General features: G+C 35.3%; 1 protein-coding gene across 3 annotated transcripts in view; it reads right to left on the bottom strand.

Moving 5' to 3' along the window:
• The window catches only part of si:dkey-219c3.2, an 84,707-nt gene that overhangs the window by 38,072 nt on the left and 22,799 nt on the right, over nucleotides 1-23,836 (bottom strand). For 2 of the 3 annotated variants that reach the window (XM_087312257.1, XM_087312258.1), the window contains exons 10-12: nucleotides 21,126-21,256; nucleotides 13,000-13,125; nucleotides 8,116-8,172 (exon numbers count right to left, since the gene is read on the bottom strand). In XM_087312257.1, the coding sequence (XP_087168383.1) occupies nucleotides 8,116-8,172; nucleotides 13,000-13,125; nucleotides 21,126-21,256 (314 nt within the window). Of the gene's footprint in view, nucleotides 1-5,442; nucleotides 6,842-7,604; nucleotides 8,173-12,999; nucleotides 13,126-21,125; nucleotides 21,257-23,836 lie in introns of those variants that run through there. The other variant, XR_015526473.1, reaches the window with a different exon arrangement.

Below are 23,836 nucleotides of genomic sequence, written 5' to 3'. Positions count from 1 at the left end.
CTATCTGCAGTTCGGCCCACCAGAATGACTCGCCTGAGAGAAACACCTCAATAACCGCACAGCTTCAATTAGGGCTGCTGGAAGAAGTCAAGGACGTGAGAAAACATGAACACGACTCCTGATCCTAATGCTGGCATGATACGGGAGTCTTTGATATGCTGAATATCAGCTGCAGAGTGTTTTTTTCTTCAGTGAGTGAGTGGCAGTTCTCGGCTCAGGGGGGTTCGGAGGATCTATCACCTTCCAGAACTCCTTATTAACAAGGTGAAGCACGCGCCGTAAACCCTTTATAATGAGCCAAAAACCCAAAACAAGAGCAGAGCAAGTTTCCAAAGACGGTTTTCACATCCCACCAGCAATAGAGTACGCATTTAACTGCTGTTTATGAAAATTTTGGCCGCTCAATGAGGTTGTCGATTGGGTGATCAGCAACATGTTAAAATCAATCGATTTAATCTGCACAGTTAAAAATAAAATGTAAAGTCATAATAACTGACAAAAAAGCTATTACACAGCCATAACGCAATTGTATCAGAAAAATTAAAAAGTATATTTAGCAAAAAATAAAGATAGAAATGATAGCAAAAAAATTGGCAACATTTAATGAAGTGCAAGATTTATATTTCTTCTGACATATGCACATAGTATGCATATTATATATGTGCATTACAGTGTTGGGAAATACGTTACAAAGTAATGCATTACAATATTGTGTTACTCACCCAAAAAAGTAACTGATTTCGTTACTTAGTTACTTTTTTTGAAAAGTAATGTGTTACAGTTCTTTTAAGTTAGTTTTGAGTTCTTTTCATACCTTCCTGAGGTTTGATCTCTAACAGAACTTGCAGGGTATTTTTCTTTTTTAAAATAGAGGAGCTCTGCATTTAACAACAGACTGTATAACCAACACCTTCATTTACCTTAAAAAAAAATATTAAATAAAAATAGAATAACGTTACCTTCAGAGAACTTCCTGATGCTATACAGAACATGCCGTAAATACAGATTAATGAAATTTAAAAGCAATGTATTTGCTAGTTTTGTATTTTTGTCTAATTAGTTTAGTAAAATCACCGTCCATTGAGACAATCCCATTTTCTTACATGTTCAAAAAAATGAGAATACTGCCATCAAAGAAATTTAAGGCTCTGCCATCTTGGTTTTTGTCCGTTCCCACGTGGGCTAAGGCTCTCACTGAGTGAAAACATGATTACACTAATATTATTTCAGCAAACTATTTTTAAAAGTGCAGTAATTAATCTAAAAAAGCAACTCGCGTTACATTTTTTTTTTAAAAAGTAACTCAAATATTATTACTTTTTATTTTATAACTAATTTTTATTCGTTACTTAGAAAAGTTATACTATTACGTTACTCGCTAAAAATGGTTTATTAGCTTGTTTATGAAAAACAAACCATTTGTTTTTAGCTTAACACTAGAACTACTGAGGCAGTCATTTTGACCGTTTTTAATTGTTGAAATTTATTAACTTTGTTGAAATAAAACAGATATATCTATAATACCATGACTTTCCTAAACACGTGTATATTCCTTTCTAACATAGTTATTTTATTAAAGTTACAAAACATAAAAAGAGTTATGAGCTAAATTGAACTGAATTAAACTAAACGTCAACTATGACAACAGAACTGATTTTACTAGAACTTAATTTATGTTAATATGAAGTTGTTCCTTGCCACTGTTGCCACTGTTGGTACTTGTGGAGCTGCGCATTGATGGATTTGCTCTACAGTGTTTGGACTTACAGCAGTGAAATTTAAACCACACTGAACTGAACTAAATTGATCTTTACCCTCTGAAAACTGGACTGACACTGTTTCAATTTACTAGAACGTCTATGTTAAGCTGCTTTGACACAATCAATATTGTAAAAGCGCTATAAGAAAAAAAAACGAATTAAATTGAATCTGCTTGACACAATCTACAGTGTAAAAGGCACTTTAGAAATAAAGATCAATTGTTCTACCTAGAACTAGCATAGATGTCAAAATGACCTTGCATATTAATGTCTGCAATTTTTTCCTTTGACTTTAAATATGCATGCCTCCGTTGCCTAGCAACTTCCTGCTAACAAAAACATAACTTTCTGTTGGCAAAAACAGCTTTGAAAAAAGCCTTCTCCTCAGCTCTCTGTGAAAGTGAGGCGCGAATATTGTGGTAACCCAACTATACATTTATAGGCTGTACAACCAAAAAGATTGTATTCATAGGGTGATTACGTAGTTAAATTTGACGACAGACATTCAAAGCTTAAATTTAATATCTCAAAAGAAGCTTTGTATGTAAATATGGTGTAAAAATATGACGTCTAAAATGAGAACAATCAGAATGACCGCTATGTTAATTCTAGTAGTTATGGAATTCTGCTTGTTCCAGTGTTTATTTCAACAAAATAAATTACTCAAAATCTGAAATTTGATGTATATGAAGAATTTTTATCAGATTTCTAATTTAAAGTAATGTCTTCTAATTTAAAGTAATTAAGAATTTATATTAAAAGCCTTTGTAGGCACCAGTGGTTTAGTGGTAAGACGCATGCTCTCCAGTGCTTATGGCAACCTGAGTTCAATTCCCGACCTTCCCCTCTCTCTGCTACCTATGCTTTCTTGTCAATACTCTCTACTGTCCTATCCATTAAAGGTAAAACCCCCAAAAAATAATTATAAAAAAAAATTAAAAATCTTGAAAGATAAATATAAGCTATAATTAACAATTATAATGTTATACATATAGAAAAATACAACAAAATGACAACATTTAATCTGCAAAAGGCATAACAGCAAAAACGTATATTTTAATGTATGCATATATGCATATTTATTTGTTTTGTACATTTTAAATTACACAATTCCGCTATAAATTGCATATTAATAGAATATTCTTGAATAATATATGGTTTGCATTTAACATATTATGAACAAATTTCACTGCCCTGTCTGTGAAATAATCATCTGAACTATGTGCCCAACCGAAATCCCTTATTTAAAATAGGAGACATCCCTTCACCCCTGTCCCACTCCAGTTTCTTATTTCAGCAATATTATGGTGAGAAGACAGAAGAAAAGGAGGAGGAGGAGGCAGCTGTCTAGGCTTTCAGACAGGCCTTCAACAACTGTCATTCTGCTTTGAGGTGAACCATGTAAATAAATATACAGAACTGCGGCGTTCAGCGCTTCTCTTTACTAGTCTCGTTAGCTATATTGTGATGTGAAAAAAGGAGACGCGGCAAGACCAAAGAAGCTTCAAGAAGTACTTCTGTTTCTCCATAACGATACGCCCTCAGGTAAGAAAAACAACAGAGTGCTGAAACAAACAATATATCCAGAGCTACAGAGACACAATGGGCTATGATTTGAATAAAACATGCTTGGAATGATCAGAAACCATCCTCTTTGATGGATGAGATTCGAACGTGGCTGTCAATGCAAACAGAGCCATATGGTGACATGGCGACATATGGTGTGTAAACTGCTTATTTACAAAAAGGGAGGAAAGTGACAACAGCGCATTTGTTTGTTTGTTTTTTTTCTATAAAAAAAATGGACCAGTTGCTGTATCCAAAATTTAAAGTTCCAACTTAGCACTCACTTCCTGGTGCTAACAAGAAATAATAAAAAGCAATAAGCTGAGTCTAAAGAGATAACTTTTAAAGAAAAATGTAGATTTAATACAGAAAATATGACATAAAAATGGGGTAAGAGTGAGTGCAAAAATAAAATGGAACAAAATAAAAAATTTAATTGGGCCTTAACTTGTAGGAACAAAAACACATTTTATTTATTGATTCATTTTATTTTATTTGCATTAAAACATTGCAGGCTTGATACACTGCGACCTCTAGACATGTTCACTATATTTTATGGAAATTACATTATTTTACAATTTATTTATACATTTTTATTCTTTTTTTTATTTATTCTTTTACAACTGTTTGTCAATATCTTAGAATTAGACTTTTTTATTTATAATTTATGCATTTTTATCATCTATTTACAGTATATGTATAGTTAGTATAGTTAGATTACTGCTCCGTTACTTATAGGTTTTCAAATAGCTCTTATGTCCAGTTTTGTGTTCATAATGATTAAGGCCCAATCCCAACTCTATTTTTGCACCACTACCCCTTCCCCTGGCCCTTACAATTGAGTGTGAAGGGGAAGGGCTTCAAAATTTACTTCTAAGAATTGGAACAGCATTACAGCACCAGCACACGTCATCATATGTCATATCGCGGCCTCTTGCTTCATCAGACGATCGCGACTGCTTTATTTATTCCAGTTGCTTTATTTTTTGGTATTTATCTTCAGGAAATTACTTAAGGCATATATTATGTTATCATAACGATCTAATGCGCAATAAGATCGTAACTGTACTGTGTATATACACAGTGGCCATATTCATCTATTTAAATACACGAAAACAACACTAGCATTATAGCAGACACTGTAATGCTGCGTTCACACCAGACGCAGAACGTGCGTCAAGCACGAGTGATTTACATGTTAAGTCAACGCAAACGTGCAAATAGATAACCTGCGACGCGGATGTAGCAAATTGCGCGAATTGAAGTTTTTGTGTGTTTGACTGGCTTAACGCGTGTTTTGTGCGTATCGCTTGAGTTTGAAAATCTGAACTTCAGCGGACATTCGCGCTGTGTTAACCAATCAGGAGCTTTCTCTTGTGGGGGCGTGATTGTGATGTATCGCCTGTTGCTGGCGTCCCGGCGGAAATCCTCCAGCCGACACCGACAAAAAAGTTAATCAAACTGGGCTCAGCTCAATCAGAAGCACCGCTGAAAGCTTCCATCATACAGGTTAAGTTTTTGGAGGAGTTTATGAGCTCACAGAGCTGGATGCACCTCTGAAATGATCTAGTGCAGTGGTTCTCAAACTGTGGTACGTGTACCACTAGTGGTACGCGGGCTTTCTTCTAGTGGTACACGGAGGAATGAAATATGTCATGTACATGCTACATACATTTCAAAATGGATTAAAAATTATGTATATAATATGCCATATATGATATATAGCCTAAATTTCTGAGGTAATCTGCCAGGTTTTTTAACTGTGCGAGTCGTAGCTGCTTTACTGGGCCTACTATGCTACTGTATTTCAATACTGCTCATTTTGGTGGTACTTGGAGAGACAATTTTTTTCTAAGGTGGTACTTGATGAAAAACGTTTGAGAACCACTGATCTAGTGGACTCAGACACAGCCCTAAATGTATCGATAATGTTTTTTTGTGAATTTGACGCGCGAATGAACATGGGTTTGACGCGCGAATGAAGCGAGTAAACTCAAATGTTCACACAGCTATTTACGTGAGAATATCGCGATTTATCTGCGCGTTCCGCAGGATACAGGAGTTATGATTATGGATTGTAGATCGCGAAATTTAGCGGGTTTTTTTTTTTTTTTTAAAGCATGACGATATATATTAAAACATGTTTGTTTGTCGTAAAAAATTAGGGACACCCCTACCCCTTGATGTGAACGCGCAAAGGGGAAGGGCTAAGGGGTAGAATTTGGATTGGGCCTAAGTTTGATTAACTAACATGGTAGTCCTACAAGGCACAACATTTCGTTCCACTGTATGTCCACTCATGTAGTGGAATGACAATAAAGCATAACTTGAATTTACTTGATTTGATAATTAATACATTTTTTAAGCATGCATTATTATTAAGATAATTAAAATTAATGGTTTTTAATTTAAATACAGAAACAAGGTCCATTAATATGTTGCATGTATATGCTCTAAAAGTTGTGTGTATATATTAGGGAGTTAACAATATAATATCAAGAAATCGCTAAATAAAAAGGTGCCAATGTGTATTGCTGATGTAAACTATGGCTGTGTCCGAAATCACCTAAAACTCAGCAGGTACTGCAGTTAAATTAAAACATACTTGTTTTAATTAAAACATACTTGTTTCACTAGAAAAGAACGTTCTATACAGTATGAATGTCAGTTGTATAAATGGAACTCAGATGTACTACATCCGCAATTTTGTCAAGACCACGTGACCTACTCACGTTGCGTCACTTTACTCTCATTCACAAAGTTTCTCATGGTGCATAATGGGATAGTGTAGCGTCTGTCCGATGCACACTTCAGAATCTCACTAAAAGTAGTAGGTTATCCGGGTACTTCTTACGTTTATCAAATTCTATAAATTCGGACATACTATTCGGCTTACATATTGTTTTTAACATACTATATAGTATGGAAGTATGCGATTTCAAACGCAGCTTATAAGACTGGCGAAACTGAGCTTGTTTTATCCAACTTTTTATTTATATTTAATTTATGAGTATACTTCACTAAAAAATGTATTCATTGTATCCAATTCAGTATTCATCGCATAATAACATATTCGAAGTCATTAAAGTCATGTTTTTGAGCTGGTTGATCTATATTGGTTCTAGTTGAAGCATCCATAGGTGATCTCAAGATTATTTAGGAACAAAGTCACATGATCTGTTAAATCAAGATCTTTAACAGATCATGGAATATATGATATCAATTTATGCAACAGTTCTGTCTGGTCCTGGAGCCTAATAGCCGTGCTAGTAATCTAGCCGTGCAGAGGACTAAACTCACTACAGTTTGACAAATATAGCAGCTGTTCGACGATTTAATGTACTTTTGATGCTTTTTTTAAGCATAAATGTAGTTGTTTAGATTGCAACTACTTAACTTATTTAAAAAGATAGGGCCTATTTGAAAATAAGTTTGCATAATTTCAGAGATGCGACGCTCAGTGCATCTGTGACCATCAGCCTGTCATATTGTTCAAAGAGCAAAGAAATTAGCCCCTTTCACACATACAGACCTTTCCGGAAAATTGCCTGCAATTTTCCGGAAAGGTTGTATGAGTGAACAGGTCCTTTTTGAAAATACCGGTAAATTCGTTCTGGCTATTTTCCGGAAAGAGAAGTTGTAACATTACCGGCAATTTGAAGGAATGCTGCGCTGTGTGAATGCAGAAGGAAGATTACCGTAATAAGCGCGTGCACGTCTAGATTGTGCTGACGTGAGACGTCTGCTTTAGCCAATCACAACAGTCAGACGCATTTACGTCCACGCGGTTTGTGAGGATAAAAGCCTTTGAATATTTTTCCAGACACATTTAGCTGCTAGAAGTTAGTCAGATCACGTTTATATGTTCTTCTTAATGCCAACTGTGTAAATAATCATCGATGAGATGCTTATGATAAGCCGTTGTTTGTTTACCTTCAAGCTTTGCGTGCGCCTATGAGCGCCTGCACACGCACATATTATGAACATCTCGACATGCGAAAGTGATCCTGCGAAAGTTGTTCACAATATTGATCATCCACAGATTTTGTAATGTAGTCAAATGTTTACAAATACAAGCGCAGCCATTTAAAGCTCATTTGTGGTGAATGATGTCAGAATTTACCGGTATTTTGGAATGGATGTGTGAATGCTCTTTTCCGGAAAATTTCCATAACGTCCTCGCCTGTGTGAACAGCGCTTTTTTCAATATACCGGTAAAGTCGTTCCGGAAATTTTCCAGAAATTTACCGGTATCACTGTGTGAAAGGGGCTATTGACAGCTGACATTACAAAACAAGATGGCAACAGAAACTGTACAATAAGTCTGTTGGGAAAGAATATATTTTTGTTTTTGTTTATTTATTTAAATTTTTGATTTAGATTATTTTATTGTCCTTCACTATCAATCTCAAGATTGACAGGTCTCCAGTTTTCCACATAACAAACATAGACCTAGCTATATTTTTAAATCATTTGTTTTTTTTTTGTCTCTTGTCCTTTACGAGAAAAAGTAATTTTGCTGTCATTGGCATTAAACCCAATGAAAAATTCATAGTGCTCAGATGTGCCGTGCCCCCCACAAGTCAAGGATTAGCCCATATTAGACTCATAATGGCAGCAGAATGATGACTTCTCCCCCATGCGGTAATAAACTTGTTAGGAGACGTAGAAGACCATTTGTCTCAATGTCAGACTAAATGATGTCAAAGTCATAGCAATGGCGTAATCATGAAAAATGTATGTCAAGCACTTTTATTAGTACTATTAAATAGTCTTCCATAAAGCTCACCTCTTTAGCTTTCTGCTTCAGCCGGGCCTGTTCGGGATCCTCTTGCCTCGAGCGACTCTGCAGGCAAACAGAAACATTACAACTCAAATAGACTGCTTTGAATTATGTAGAGGATTCAGACAAAATGAAAGCTAAAGTATGAATAGAAAACAATAAAAAAAATATTTGTCACTATTTATTCTAGTAAACTGATCTGATATTGATCTGATGCTGTGAAAATCTATTTCAAAAATCTCAACAACAAAAAAAGACACAATATTGTGTATTAAATTAATCATGTTGATTTTATTGTCAAATTGATCTTGATGATGACCGTCTGACACAAGAGTTTCTTTGAAAGCACTAAGTTAATCTTAACACCTTTTCATATTATATGTTACTGTTACAATACCTTTTAGGGAGTACTCACACTACGTACAGCTGCCCTGAACCGGGCCAAAGCACACTTGTCCCCCCACCCGTCCCCCCACCCGTCTCCCCCGACGGCCTGCACTCACATTACACATTCGGACCTGGGCATGCTTACGTCATCGATGATCCGCTGTTCAGTAAACGATCTCGCTTAGCACAGTGGAGATTTCTTTAGTTATATTGTTTAAGTCGTTTGGGATGCAGTGAAACACAGTCAAATATTTTGCCGAACAGATCAGCCACTTTTGACGCTCATAAACAACCATAAAGTCCCCGTGCAGCAGGAATTAGGAGGTTTGCTGAAGGTGCAGCTGTCATGCAGTGAGGGGTTTGCATCTTTAATAATCTACAACAGTTTGTGTTCATTGAACAGGAAGAATGATTAATAAATCCATATGAAACAGTCCCCTAAAACTCACGTCTCTTCTTCAGTTTCGGGCTCTGGTGCGCATTGCAGTCACACTATAAGCGTGCCGCACCAAAGCCCAAGTGAACCACACTCTGGCACACCTCTTTCAACGGGGCCAGGGTCGGCCAAGTGCCCGATCCAGAGCTCTCACACTTCTCAAACAATCTGGGAAACGGGGCAGGGCACGGTTTGAATAGCATAGTGCGAGCAGGCCCTTAATGCAAATGTAGCATCTAAACCTGGATTTAGTATGAAGTGTTAATAGTTATATATTTTTCTTTTTGTTTTTGATATTTTACAGTTCGTTTTCATTCTTTGTTATAAATATATATTTTTTTGTAGTTAAATTTTTTCTCAAAACATTGCTACAATTTAGATATTTGACAATTTATGAATATTTGTATAATTTATCTTATGGTTTATATAGTTTTATTTTATATTTTTACAATTTCAAATTTGTCAGATTTTAAATTATTATTATATAAAAACTAATTTACATAAATATATTCTTGAAAAGCAAACTTTTACAATTAGCATTCTAAATACATATTTAAATATTTTACACCTCATATTTAATATGGCTGACAAAAGTATTGTCGCCAATCCATGGTTTAGGAACAATAAATAATAACTTGACTTCTGGTTGATCATTTGCTATCAGAAGTGGCTTATATGAAAGGCAAAGGCCTCTAGATTATGCTTATTTTACAAAAATAAAATAAGATCATGCCTTGATTTTTAATTATTTAATTAGGACAATAAGGTCTGACTTCACTTAGACAAAAGTCTCGTCACTTAACAGATCTAATGTACAGTATAAAATATAAAGTCATGCTGCAGTGGAAAAATAATTAATATTATGTATGACTCCCATGAGCTTGGAGGACTGCATCCATACATCTTTGCAATGACTCCAATAACTTATTAATAAAGTCTTATTAATAACCTATTAAAAAAATCTGAAATGGCAAAGAAAGCGTTCTTGCAGGACTCCCAGAGTTCATCAAGATTCTTTGACTTAACTTCAATGCCTCCTCCATCTTACCCCAGACATGCTCAATAATGTTGGTGACTGGGCTGGCCAATCCTTGAGCACCTTGACCTTCTTTGCTTGTAGGAACTGTGATGTGGAGGCTGAAGTTTAAGAAGGAGCGCTATCCTGCTGAAGAATTTGCCCTCTCCTGTGGTTTGTAATGTAATGTGCAGCGCTCAAATGTATTGATAACTCAGGCTGTTGATGTTGCAATCCACTCTGAAGATCTCTCGTAGGCCCCCATACTGAATGTACCCCCAAACCCTGATTTATTCTTCATCAAACTTGACTGTTTTATGTGAGAATCTTGGGTCCAGCGGGTTCTAATAGGTCTTCTGCAGTATATGTGATGATTGGTGTGCATTTCAACAGATGATTCATCGAAAAAATCTACCTTCTGCCACTTTTCCAAATAATCAACAAGAAGTCAAGTTAATATTTTTTGCTCTTACAACTGGGATCGATGACAATACTTTTGTCTTTAGCCTATACTTTTTTTGTCATTTATTCATTTAAATGACTTCTTTCTTTGCTTTGTGTATACACTGGCTGAATATTAAGAACACATTAACTTCTGCAACCAGAACCTGTGACTGTCTAATATTCCACCTTGATGATAAACAACTGCTATACAGCGATGTGGATGTAAATAGGTCAACTCTATTGCCAAGCACATATTTATATGAGACCAGGAACAACAAAACATAAGAACAATAATCTCCTGGCTGACGTCTCAATTATCCGCCTGCATTAATTAGAATGGGACCGGCGCTGCACTGGGAGTGCGGGACATCGCCAGCGTCATCATCTGCGTTTGTCGTTTAAGACGACTAATTACCTCGGCTTTCATGCTGCCTTGTCCTTCTCCTGTGGGGAATCGTCACACCCGCACTGTATCTTAAGGATGTGAAACTTCAAGGGGGAGCAGTGCATGATGGGAAGTTGCTATTAGCCGTTTTCTGGCACTCTGGAATCTATATGTGAATCTCAAGCGTCGCCAGTGTCACAAATGAAATGGTTATGAACTGGTGGGTGAGTGATATGAAATAACACTAGGGTGGGATTGAATAGGATTGGTTAACTTATTCCAGTGGAAAGACATGAGTTACACTGCTAGCATCTAGATATGTTGAGTGCACTGGCTTCTGAATTGTGTGCTATTAATTTAAACAGTTTACATAAATTAAGCCTATTTTATAGATAATAACAGGATGGACTTTAAACAGTATTTGCAAATCTTTAACATTTTATTAATATTAAGGCTTGTCGCTCCTCCTTACTGATTATTAAGGAACAATTTACTGTCTAACCCTAAATTAGACTTGATAATCAGATCATTTCTAATTAATAGATTATATTCTGGAATTAAAAAAATGCAATTAATTATTAAAGTAATTAATGGCATTAAACAATTTTCAATATTTAATTGTATTAAGCTTTATTCCATTTAGGTTAGTTACCACTGCAAACACTCAAATTTATTGTAATGATTGAAAACAACTGAAGCAGACTTTTAAATGCTTTTAAAAACTTTAAAGAAACTCCATAACAAATATCCATTTTTCATTTTGTACATTTGAAATGTAGATTTTATCAGCAACTTGTAGCCATTTCATGGTAAGATCAATACACAGAAATGTACATGATAAGAGCAACTTTATATTTCAATAAGAGATGATTCACATAAATATAAATAAATACAATTCATTAAAAATGTATATAAAATTTAAATTTGATATGGAAAATTTTATAAATTTAAAGTTCTTTCTGGTGACACCTTTCATATATAGTCATATATTGTATTAATTTTGTATCATTTTGTAGCACTTTTTTATTTAATATTATTTGTATCGGTTAATATTAGATTTCACTACACTATCTGACATAAGTCTCGTCATTGATCTCAGTTGTAAGACAAATACGAATTCTTCAGCAGGATAGCGCTCCTTCTCATACTTCAGTCTCCATGTCAAAGTTTCTAAAAGCAAAGAAGGTCAAGCTGCTCCAGGATTGGCCAGCCCAGTCACCAAACATAAACATTATTGAGCATGTCTAAGGTAAGACAGAGGAGGCATTGAACATGTCTCCAAAGAATTCTAATGAACTCTGGGAGTCCTGCAATGCTTTCTTTGCCATTCCAGATGACTTCGTTAATAAATTATTTTAGAATTTTTTAGTGTACATATATTTTACGTACTGCACATTATAATAATAATACCAGACACAGCATAACAGTTGTAGTTTTTTAAAATATAACAATTTCAGTGTTAGATTTCAGTTTTATAGATATTTTAATACTCTTTGGGGTGTTTATAAAAACATTAAGACATAAATTTGATCCTTTTTAGCATTTGCTTATTTAAATTATAGAATTTTAAGCATTTGAAAACCTAATTAAAACCAGCATTTTACTATCATTGCCTACCAATGTTTATAAAACTACAAATTCAATTTCAAAAACCACCCCGCAAGTCCATCCAAAAACCCTCCACTTGTTTAATACCTAGAAAGCGCCTGTAATCCTCATGTCTGCCTACATAGCAATTTGAAGCCATATAGCCTTGATTAATTTATAAGCAGTGTTCACTTTGATTGGCGCCAAAAAGGTAAAGGTAGTGGCGCCTTAAGCTTCATCCATTACATATAACGTGATTTCTTCCTCTCAACAAACTCTGTGAGTGAGATTGTGTCACTTCCTTAGAAAGAAAGCAACTTGGAGGCAAATTTAAAACATCCTCTCTCCGCTCCCTAACAGAAGACTCATTCCCTTTCCCCTGATGTACTTCGGTCCAGGCAAAAGTACAATCAAATCAACTTGAGACTGCAGAAATCCCTCTGGCTTTGCCATTACTGCAATTTGCTACAGTATGAAGCTGCACAGTGCAATCTTGTGTCTTAATAACACTGCCTTTTCTCTCCGAGGCTTAAAAGCACAACCGGTTTTCTTTTAAACGCCGTCCAACACGTGCCCGTGTTCGCTGGATGGACAGAGACTGGCGCCAAGGGCCACTCCCGTATCGTTTAAACCTACTTTTGCGGCTTTCATTAGCAGCTCCCGTTCCTCGTCATCTTTCCTCTGCTTCTCGATCTTCTCCAGCTGCTCAAAGAACTTCAGTTGGGTCCGAACATCTGACGTCTGCTCATACAGATCTTCATCCTGAGGAGACACAACATTGCAATAAGTTCAGCACATTCACTAACTTTTCACGCAAACAAAAAACTTTCACCAGGGTTTCTGCATGTTTTATGAGACTACATTTAAGACTTTAACACTTTTAAGACCAACTAAATAATTAAAAGAAAATCATAATAAAAAAGGAAGGCATAACAATACAGCAATAGGTTGAGAACTACATATAATGTCAAGAGCGCATGATAGCAAAATTTCAAAGTAAAGATACAAAAAAACTGATATGACTTTAAACTGACAAATCTAAATTGATTTTAGTTGAGCATTTCATTGGTATTTAAATACTCATTTCAATGTTCACATTTCTTATAAATAACGCAGTGCATTCTAATGCATGAAGACATTTGCAGAATCTAAAACAGTTGACCTTGAGTGTTTCATTGGTATTTTAAAATATAAAATAATATAATATATAATAGATTAAACATCATTTTGATATGCGATATTGTGCTGTCAACCAAATATTAAAGTAAACATTGACAAGTTAACATCTACATGTCTGTGAACATATGTGTCTGTACAGTGTATATTTATAACAAACATATAAATAAAAAACACCACATAAATATACAATAATGTATTTACTAGAGCTGGAAAAGATTATTCACGATTAATTGCATCCAAAATAAAAGCTTGTTTTGACATAATAAATGTGTGTCTGTTATACATATTTATACAACAGTTCTGTCTGGATCTCAAATCTGATTGGCTGATAGCCGTGATATATTTAAGTAATATCAGCATTTTTACAGCCTCTTTACCATTAGTGTATTACTGTGCCCAAATACAGCAAGGAACAAGCAGACATTACAGTTTGACAAATATTACTGCTGTTAGACAACCAAATGTACTTGTAGTTGTTTACATTGCAACTATGCAGCTTATTTGCAAGAATAGTGCCTATTTTAAAATATTTACAATTTTTGAGAGACAGCTCGTCGGCGACAGTTGACATTCTATCCACAAGATGGCGACAGAACTGCATAATAAGCCCTTACGTTAGAACACAGGTGTCAAACTCCGTTACAAAAGGGCCGCAGCTCTGCACAGTTTAGTTCCAACCCTAATTAAACACACCTGATCAAACTAACTGGCTAAACTAACTAACCTTCAGGCTTGTTTGAAACCTACAGGTAAGTGTGTTGGAGCAGGGTTGGAACTAAACTGTGCAGGGCTTCGGCCCTCCAGGAATTGAGTTTGACACCCCTGCGTTAGAAGATGTAACAGCCAAATTTTTTCTAACTATAGCAGATTAAATCAATATTAATCTGGTAAGCACACCTGCCAACACTTCCGCTATTCATGTGAGTATCCCGTATTTCAGACTAGTTTCCCGCAAACATCCCGTTTTTATTTCTTTCTAAAAAAACTCCCGTAATTTCACCCAACCCCCTCCTTGGTACAATCTGTAAACTAAACACCCCCGGGTTGCCAACTTTGGTAAAGTACCCGATCAAAGCGGCCGCCCAAAACCCACTGTATCCTTTTCTCAACCTCAACCCCGAACACCCCCCACCCCACACACCAGGGTTTTTAGAGACATGTTAGCAGGTTAGATGATCTCTCTTTTTGTGTGTTGTACTGCTGTCTTTATACCGATTTGCTCGCATATCAGGAATGTGTGTTGGCAGATTGAAATAAGCAAAGTCCGCACGTGTTTCGCATTTTTCCTTATCGCAAACACAACAGCAGTCTGGTAACACTAGTGGCTTCGTTGTTATTTTTGGGGTTATTTATACTGTAGACTGTAACACTGTATGAAGATATCTCTAGATGGATGGCATTTCATGTCACGTTCATTATAATCTTAAAGTGAACAAAATCAGCTGCTTTGTCATCACTTTAGACAGAAAATCATTCAAACACTAGCTCTTATGTAACATTCATGAATTAGTAACAGCTTCTGCTGTTTTGACATCAGCTGCAGATGTGAATGAATGGTGAAAGTAGTTCCTAATACAAAAGAGTTTTAGACTCTCTGTGCTTAATTTTCTTTCTTATGTACAAGATTGTGCTGTCGAACTGTTGTATAAACGCAATATTAACTAATATAGACTGCACAATTAACCAGCAAAAAGCTGGTCTAAAGTCCAGCGCAGAGCACGTTAGTTGTGTGCAACTATATGCAAATATCTTTACAAATGTAAAAGAATTAAAGGATTAAAATATTACAAAAATTATTATTTTCTATATAAATATAAAAACCCCTGTATCCATGCCTTCTTTGTCTCGGGCGGCTTTTTTCAGTTTACTCATTAAAATTAGCTTTTGTATAATGTTATTATTATCATTTATTATATGCATATATATATTGTAATGCAAATATAATTTCTTTAATAAAATCAAGCTTAGATGTGTCTACCTGTTGGGTTTTGGACCATATAGGGCATAAGAATTGAACGAGTGTCTGGATATAACACTTATTCGTAATTATTACTCATTTATTTGTTAGCTGGAAATAAGAACTGAATTTAGAAATAGTTTTGAAACAAATCTTTGCGCTTAACAAACAAAATTACATTTGTAGGCTAATGGGTGTATATACATGCATGTGTTTTTTTACATATAAATAAAATATAAAAATCCAAACTTTCATTTTGGATGCAATTAATCACAATTAATCTTTTGACAGCACTAATATTATCCGTTATTCATATTGTACATCATTACATTGCGATACATCACTTATTTAAAATTGTGGTTGTATCGCTCCTCATCCTGAGGAAACTAAACAACAACTCCTCATCAACAAGTTCATCACCTCCACAAACTAACTTTTCCCTCAGCTCGCCTAAAGTTTTACTCTTTTTTTTCCCCCCTCTTTCGTACGTAAATGAAAGTGAAGTTAGTAGGTCACCCAGAGCTAATGGGATAATTGTGCGTTTTGCAGTGTTTCTGCAAGGCAACCCTGACTCTTTTCCCTGCGATGGTTCAGGTAAAGGAGCTGCGCAAGGACCAAAGCAGAGCGACACACACACGCATTTTCACACACTTCTGAGGCTATAGCCTATTAGCGGCAGGAACGGCACTGCTCTTCTCATCTCTCCTCGCATGCTCTCTTTTGCCTGACTCGCAGGGCCAACTTTTCCCCGTCTTCATTCAAGTTTGGCTTGTTTTTTTGCTGATGTCAACAGGCTGACTTCATACAGCCGAGCTGGTTGCTCATTTTCAACAGTTTGTTTCAAAATCAGAATGGGACAAATCGCAACATGACACCGTATTCTCGTTTTCTACTTAGTGAAGAGCAAAAGTCTTAAGTTTTTTTTTTCCCTCCCTCAAGCAGCATTGCATTTGTTTTGTTTTTTTGTAATAACAAGGGCAACAAATCTGGGAAAATTGTAGATATGACAAAAAATGAATAATACAACACATTCTTAATAAACTTACAATAAACACAAATAATTTTACACACATTTAAACTAATTGGAACATGCATCTTTAAAGTGGATGTGTAGAAATGTGAAACCCTTGTTATAGTGACTTGAGGCCATTAAATGAACTGCAGGTAGTAATTTGGTGCTAGTGCTCCATGAGTCGTGTCTGTCTGCAGACTGCAACATGAAGGGACGCAACTTATAGTTGAAGAGTAACTTGAAGTTATGGAGACCCACATGTCAAAACTATGTTGTTGGTAAGATGGTGCTGTACCCATCAGTTATTAACATCTACACTTATCACAAACCTAAACTCAACCATCACAGTTATTAACATCTACACTTACACCTACCCCAACCATCACAGTTATTAATGTCTACACCTACACCTACCCCAACCATCACAGTTGTTAACATCTACACTTACCCCAACCCCAAACCCAACCATCATAGTTAACGTGTACACCTTCTCCAACCCTAAACTAAACCATCACAGTTATTAATGTCTACACCCTTCCCATCCCTAAACCCAAACATCACAGTTATTAATGTCTACACCTATCACAACCCTAAACCCAACCATCACAGATATTAACGTCTACACCTTCTCCAACCCTAAACCCAACCATCAGTTATTAACGTCTACACCTTCCCCAACCCTAAACTCAACATCAGTTATTAACGTCTACACCTTCCCCAACCCTAAACCCAACCCTCACAGTTATTAATGTCTACACCCTCTCCAACCCAAAACTCAACCATCACAGTTATTGTCTTCTATGCCTTTTCCTTTAACCCAACCATCACATTTTTTAACCTACAGTCCTGAGATGTGAAGAATTTTTATACATGACACTCTCCCCATTGTACTCTTATTTGCAACCGCAGGGGGTGACACCAAGTAGAGTAACTGTCAAGAAAAAACAGATAAAGAAGTCAGCGAATTGAAGGGTGGAGTTGCTAAATGAATGATTATAATATTATATCAAATGAATAAGTTGTGGATAAATTTAGTAAAAACGATGAAAACATTTGAAGAAAATGTTCTCTGTTAAGTATTCCGCCATCTTGCAACAACATCTCGTCGTGACATCTCCATGGTTCAATGGGATCTCGATAACTGCAAGTTATCCCTCTAACTTACTACAAGCTACACCCCCTTCATGTTATGCCCCTCTCTTGCAGTCCGCAGACAGATACACTTGGTACATAGCATAAAAGAGATTAAAACTACATCTACACATCAATGATGTAGCCAACAACATGATGATGTAGCCTCTGAAAACAACACTTCCAAAACGCTAGCTGGCAGTGAGGTTTCTATGTTCCTCTGTGTTAAGTTTTTTTTTGTGGGTGTTTTGTTTACACTGGGAATACCTAAATTGCTACTTTATTTTACAAGAAATTAAAAATCGCTCATTCAGAGGCTTGACCTGGCAGATGTGCATCAACTTTAATCATGAAGAAAACACAAAACCATACACAAAACCATCTGAAACTTAGGGATTTGACCTTTGTTAAACACCAGCTCCAACAGACATGCAGCTCTTGGCCCCCCACACTAGTCACTGCTACCCAAGCTGACTAATCACAGTCTGCGAGATTCTATACCCAAATATATTACTACTTTAGATCTTCATCTTTCCTCATGATTACAAGGGAAAAAAAGCTTATCTATGCAGTAATATACTAACAACATACACCTGCTTTCGGAATTTGCTTTGAGATTGACATCTGAAAGTCCATGCTTACCACAAATCCTGTGTGTCCCACAGGTAAACACAACATTTCGGCGGTGCTGCTGTGTGCTCATCTCATAAATACAATCATTTGGACATGACTTGAAGGCAGTAAAAGTAAAAGCTGAGAAACATTTATTTACTTAGCTACTGTTTTTCACCACACAGCACCCATAAAGAACACATTCTGCAACCATTACATTCAGGGATTCTAATGCTTTAGGCAATTAATAAATTATCATTTAAATTATGCTAACGATAAAATAAATCAATATAACAAAGAAATTCAAGGACAAAATTAGATTTTTTATTTTAAAAAAGGGTGAAAAAACACAGTAATTAACATAAAAGTTGTGAAATTACTTTAAAAGTTCACCAACCAGTAAGGTAATTTAAATTTTATTCAACAAGTTGTGTTATGATATTAAAAAAATTTTAATATCTGTATATTGGTCAAAGATGAGACCTTTTATATACATATAAAGCATCAAATAATTGTGACGTAAATAAAACATTAAAACATGGGTGAAATAACATTTCATTGTATCTTTCTCATATACAGTATTTATTTGAAGGATAATAGTAAACAACACAAATTTAAATGAAATAATTAGAGTTGTTGTGGCTGCATTGTGATCTTCAACCCTTGTCTAATGTGTAAATTTACTACCCTTCTGTTGGTGTTGGTGCTGTTTTGCCCCATTGACTTCCATTATAACGACATATTAGGATTGCAAAACCATAACACCATATAATCATACATTCTTGAATGTTTGTAGTTTTCACTCTTGGAAAGAGGCACAAGTTGTCATTTTTACTGTTGATCGTCAGTTGGCAGCATTAACCCTTAGATGGACCCGTTTAAAAAAGGTTCTTGCTTTTATATTGATTTACATGAGAAAAAACAGCAAATTATAGTGTGCATAGATAATTACACTTTCTGTGTCTACTTTTTCCTGAAAGCAGAGGTGCTTATTTTGATTGTCTTAGACATATCAATATAAGTGTGCAAATATTTCTCTTGCACTCACACACACAAACTACACTTAACATAAAAGACAGAAACTAAGCTTAATTGCTAATTTTACCTCCTCCCAAGATGGAAAACTACTAACAATCAAGACTACATATTAATATAGTGTCATGGCTTTAGAGCTTAGATCGAGCCAAAAAATTAAAGCTGACCCTAACCGAACACCTTGTGCCTGAGCCCGACTCAGTTTGACACATTAACTGTAATTACAGTGCATCTTGAAAGTATTCATAGCGCTTCACTTTTTCCATTTTTTTATGTTACAGCCTTATTCCAAAATAGACTCAATTAATTTATTCCCTCAAAATTCTACACACAATACACACAATAATAAAATGTGAAAAAAATGTAATTGTTGCAAATTTATTAAAAAATAAAAAAAACCTGAAAAATAATAAGACAACATAAGATTGCAAAGATTTATTTTTCATTTGATACGGTTTAATTTCTGTACCTTCAAATGAATAGAAACTAATAAACTGAGCCTTTAATTGTCATTTATAGAGATTTATAATTCATATATAGTCCTCACTTTAGGTCACAAAACTGGATGAAGTTGACTTAATAAAGCATTTATTAACATACAAATTAACTGTTAGTATATGCCTGAATAATAAGATTTATGAATGTTCATTTGAATTTGAATTGGCAAATTGGGACTCAAAAATCACCCCAGAGTGAATGAAAACCTCCCCAACAGTCCTCTGGTGTTAAATATGAGTTTATAAAATGTCATCAAAACAATTCTTGCTCTAAATATGCCTGACAAATGTACCAATTATGTACATAATTGTGCTGTAAATAAAGCACTAAAATATGGGTGAAATATGTTTACAATATGTTTATGAATAATGTTTGTGAATCTTTTTCATATATATAACCTAGTGGTTTGAGGGACAATGGTACAGTTCACAGATTTTAAATGACAATAATTGGAATCGTGTGGCTGCATTGTGATCTTTAACCTTTGTGTATTGTTAATTTTTTTTCCTTTTTGTTGTCTTGGGGCTGTTTTTGTCTTAATAACTTACATTATAACAACCGTTCTTTGATTGCAAAGCAATGACACCAAATAATCATGCATTCTTGATTGTTGGTGGTTTTCCCTTTTGGGAAGAGGTAAAAATGGTAATTTTTACTGTTAACTGTCAGTTGGCAGCATTAACCCTTTAGATAAACCTGTTTAAAAAAAGGTTATGGCTCAAAATTGGGACTCCAAAATCACCCCAGAGGGAATGAAAACATCCTCAACAGTTCCCAAGAGTTAAATATAAGTTTTATAAAATGCCATCAAAACAATTCTTGCTCTAAATGTGCCTGACAAGTTTTTTTTGGTATATAAATAAATGTTTAAGTGTTTGTATATTGTGTTTAAGACACAATAATGCAATACTATCACAACATATTACTGCATCAAATTTCCTTTAATCAGCTGTATACGTATTTAAAATATATACATATACAAATCAATTTAAATTAATATGAATCATTTTTTCCAACACCAAAACTAATCTTTAATCAAGTGATCACTAAATAATAAAAAAGCATATAATGACTTTAGAGGTATAAAACTAATCTATAACCAATTAGGATGGTTTAGTTAGTGCAGTTTAGCGTGCTGTCCAATACAAGTCTTCTATTAGTAGTAGACTTAACTTTTACTAATGTATCTCCAGTGATCAGAAGTCAGGTTAAGGTTACTATTACCAGTTACATTTCCGGCATGAAGGACGTATAATGAGAAGTGCTCGGTGGTGAAACTCAGTCTGTGGATTCTCTTTGAAGTACTGGAGTGTGTGGTGTTCAGGTATTGGTTCTTACTTTACATGAATCGGCTCGGTGTTGCGCAACGGCCGACACTTTCTCCAGCATGGAGCGCAGCCTAGACTGAGTAGCGTGAGAAATGAGAGTGACCGTCTCCATTGACACCTCCGTCACGCCGAACTTCTTGGCTGAAACGAGACAAAGTTTGGTGTTAAAAAGTCACTCGGGGAAGGTAGAGAAGGAAAAAAGTTAAAAGAAGAGCGATTCTTTAAGCCTGGAGCATCAAGCCAATTAAAAGACGAGTATTATTGTTTTGCTTCTCAATCCTGCCTCGTGATATGACCTAATTTAACTGGTAAACACTTCAATGCCACACTTTTGCATCTGTCACACCCACACACTCGCTTTCAATCACTCGCTTTCTCTTTCCAGCAGGTGGCGCTACACAGTTTCCTCCTGCAGCCATCTCACACACACACACACACTCACACACAGAGAGAGAGAGAACTCCCCCGGAGGAAGATTTACATTTTTAACACACTCCACCCCCCTGGCGACAGCATAACAACCACAGCCGGGCTCCATGTAATAGCACATATCCGCGGGCACTCATTGGTATGCACTGTGTGCTAAATCAAGCGCACGGGGGGAGAGAGAGTTTGCTTAAATACAATAATGGAGGGAGCTTTTTGGGATGAGAGAGATCCAAAGACTTGCCTCGTGTCTGAACCACAGTCTGCTGTCTCTTCGTGGTGTTTAGGATGTCTTTAAAATTATTTATATGAAGGTGAACTATTTATTACTGATGAGACTGTATGTGGAGCTTTTGAGTGTCTGGTCTTGATTGTAGACTGAATTTTGTGTTTATATGCATCTTTGCCTATTAGTAATGGGAAAAAGGTAGAGGAATTATAGGTAATGTTTAAACTACCAATCAAATTTCAGATCATTTTGATTTAAGTTTATGCTCAACAAGTCTGGATTTATTTGATATAGCTATGAAATATTATTACTATATCAAAGAACAATTTTTAATGTTTTATTTTTTGTAATTACTCCTGTGATGAAAATAGCATCATTGGTCCAGCCTTCAGCGTCAAAAAATTATTAGGAAATTATTCTTGTTTGCTGCTAAAGTAACATTTCTGTTTGTTTCTATTGATGGAGAAAACAAGAAAAGGTTTTGGTGGAAATTTTAATGCATTATTTTTTAGGTCTCTTTGAAGAATAGTGATTTTTATTTGAAATTATACATTGTGAATATTTTTTACATCTTTTTTAATTCTTTTTAAAAAAGGAACTTTTAACCAGTCATTTATATATATTCATTCTACCATAACAAAACATTTATAAACACTATAAACATTTTATTTATACCTTTTTTCTGTTGTGAATATTTTTAAGTTACATGTTGTTTGTTTTGGAGTAAGGGAGACTAAAACACAAATATAAGACAGACAAAATTCAATATACTACCATCTAATTACTAGTACTAATGTTATCTAATTATTGGTGGGGAGAGTGCAGTTGAAATGCATCTTATTCTGCACCAATGCAGAAATGTGTGTACTACATTATTATAAAGTTATTCTGGAACATAAACAGTAAATGCAGTACATAGCATGTATACTCTGCGTGTTATTTTGGAATACCATACAAACCCCTTAAAAACACCCTAGCTACCATGTGGAATACAATCGGTGTGTCCCAAATCACATATTACATGTAAAAAAAGTTTGCAAGCACAGTAGTATGTCTAAATTTATATTTTAAAAACAGTAAAGTACCTGGATCAGTAAAGACCTACTACTTCCGGCGAGATTCTGAAGTGTGCACCCCAATGGACACTTTAATATCACATAAGGCTACAGGAGAGAGTTTATGAATTAGAGAGAAGCAATGTAACTTATATGGGTAGGTCATATAGGGATGCAACGATTAACCAATTTCACTCTTAACTGCGCTTTAATTCATCACGATTAAATAATTGTAAAGGCTTTAACACAGTGTTGCTGTATGGAAGAAAAACTGCTTCAACAACAGGTTATGCCAACTGTACGCTAGTTTAAAGTTCTTACGAACACTGTATTAACTATGGCTGAGGCTATCAACTGACGCCTATTTCACACACATGTAAAGGGCCGTTCACATATTGCGTCTGTTGCAAGCGCAAATTTTGTTATTTCCAATGGAGGCACGTGGCTTGCACACGCATATTAAGAGCCACACGCATGCATCACGCGAGTGGCATGCACTTTCCTTATGTACCAAGTTGAAAACATCTAAATTTTTCAGAATGCCACGAAAGCCCCATGAGTCACATGACAATAACAAACCGCTCAGCTTCATACTTTGTATGGTATATACACATTTTAAAAGAAAATGAAAATACCAAATGATATTGCGATATAGTTGATCAAAAGACAGAAGTTTAGCAGCCTTTGACTACATTTGTTCTCTTTAAAAGGGAAATACTAAGCTAATATGTAGCTTAGATTTACATTAGACAAATACTATTTTTTATTTATTCTTATTTATACAAAGTTGTGTAGATGTTAGTACTTCAAAACAAAAAGAAATATGGCAGTTTACCATAAAATGTTGAAAAATCATTCACATTGCGACTGTATTTTTAACAGTTCCGGCAACCACAGCTGTAATTTTTTAATGTAAATTTTACTAATTTTTCTATTCAAAGAGCGTCCATTTGTGAACAAAGTTGAATCAAATCTTGTTCCTCGCAGGACTACGGTGCAACCTAAACAATC

Source organism: Danio rerio, chromosome 25, assembly GCF_052040795.2.
Source record: "Danio rerio strain M-AB ecotype USA chromosome 25, GRCz13ab, whole genome shotgun sequence".
Taxonomy (NCBI): Eukaryota; Metazoa; Chordata; class Actinopteri; order Cypriniformes; family Danionidae; genus Danio; species Danio rerio.
Note: the sequence above shows the minus strand (reverse complement) of the source record. Positions and strands in the feature narration are given on the sequence as shown.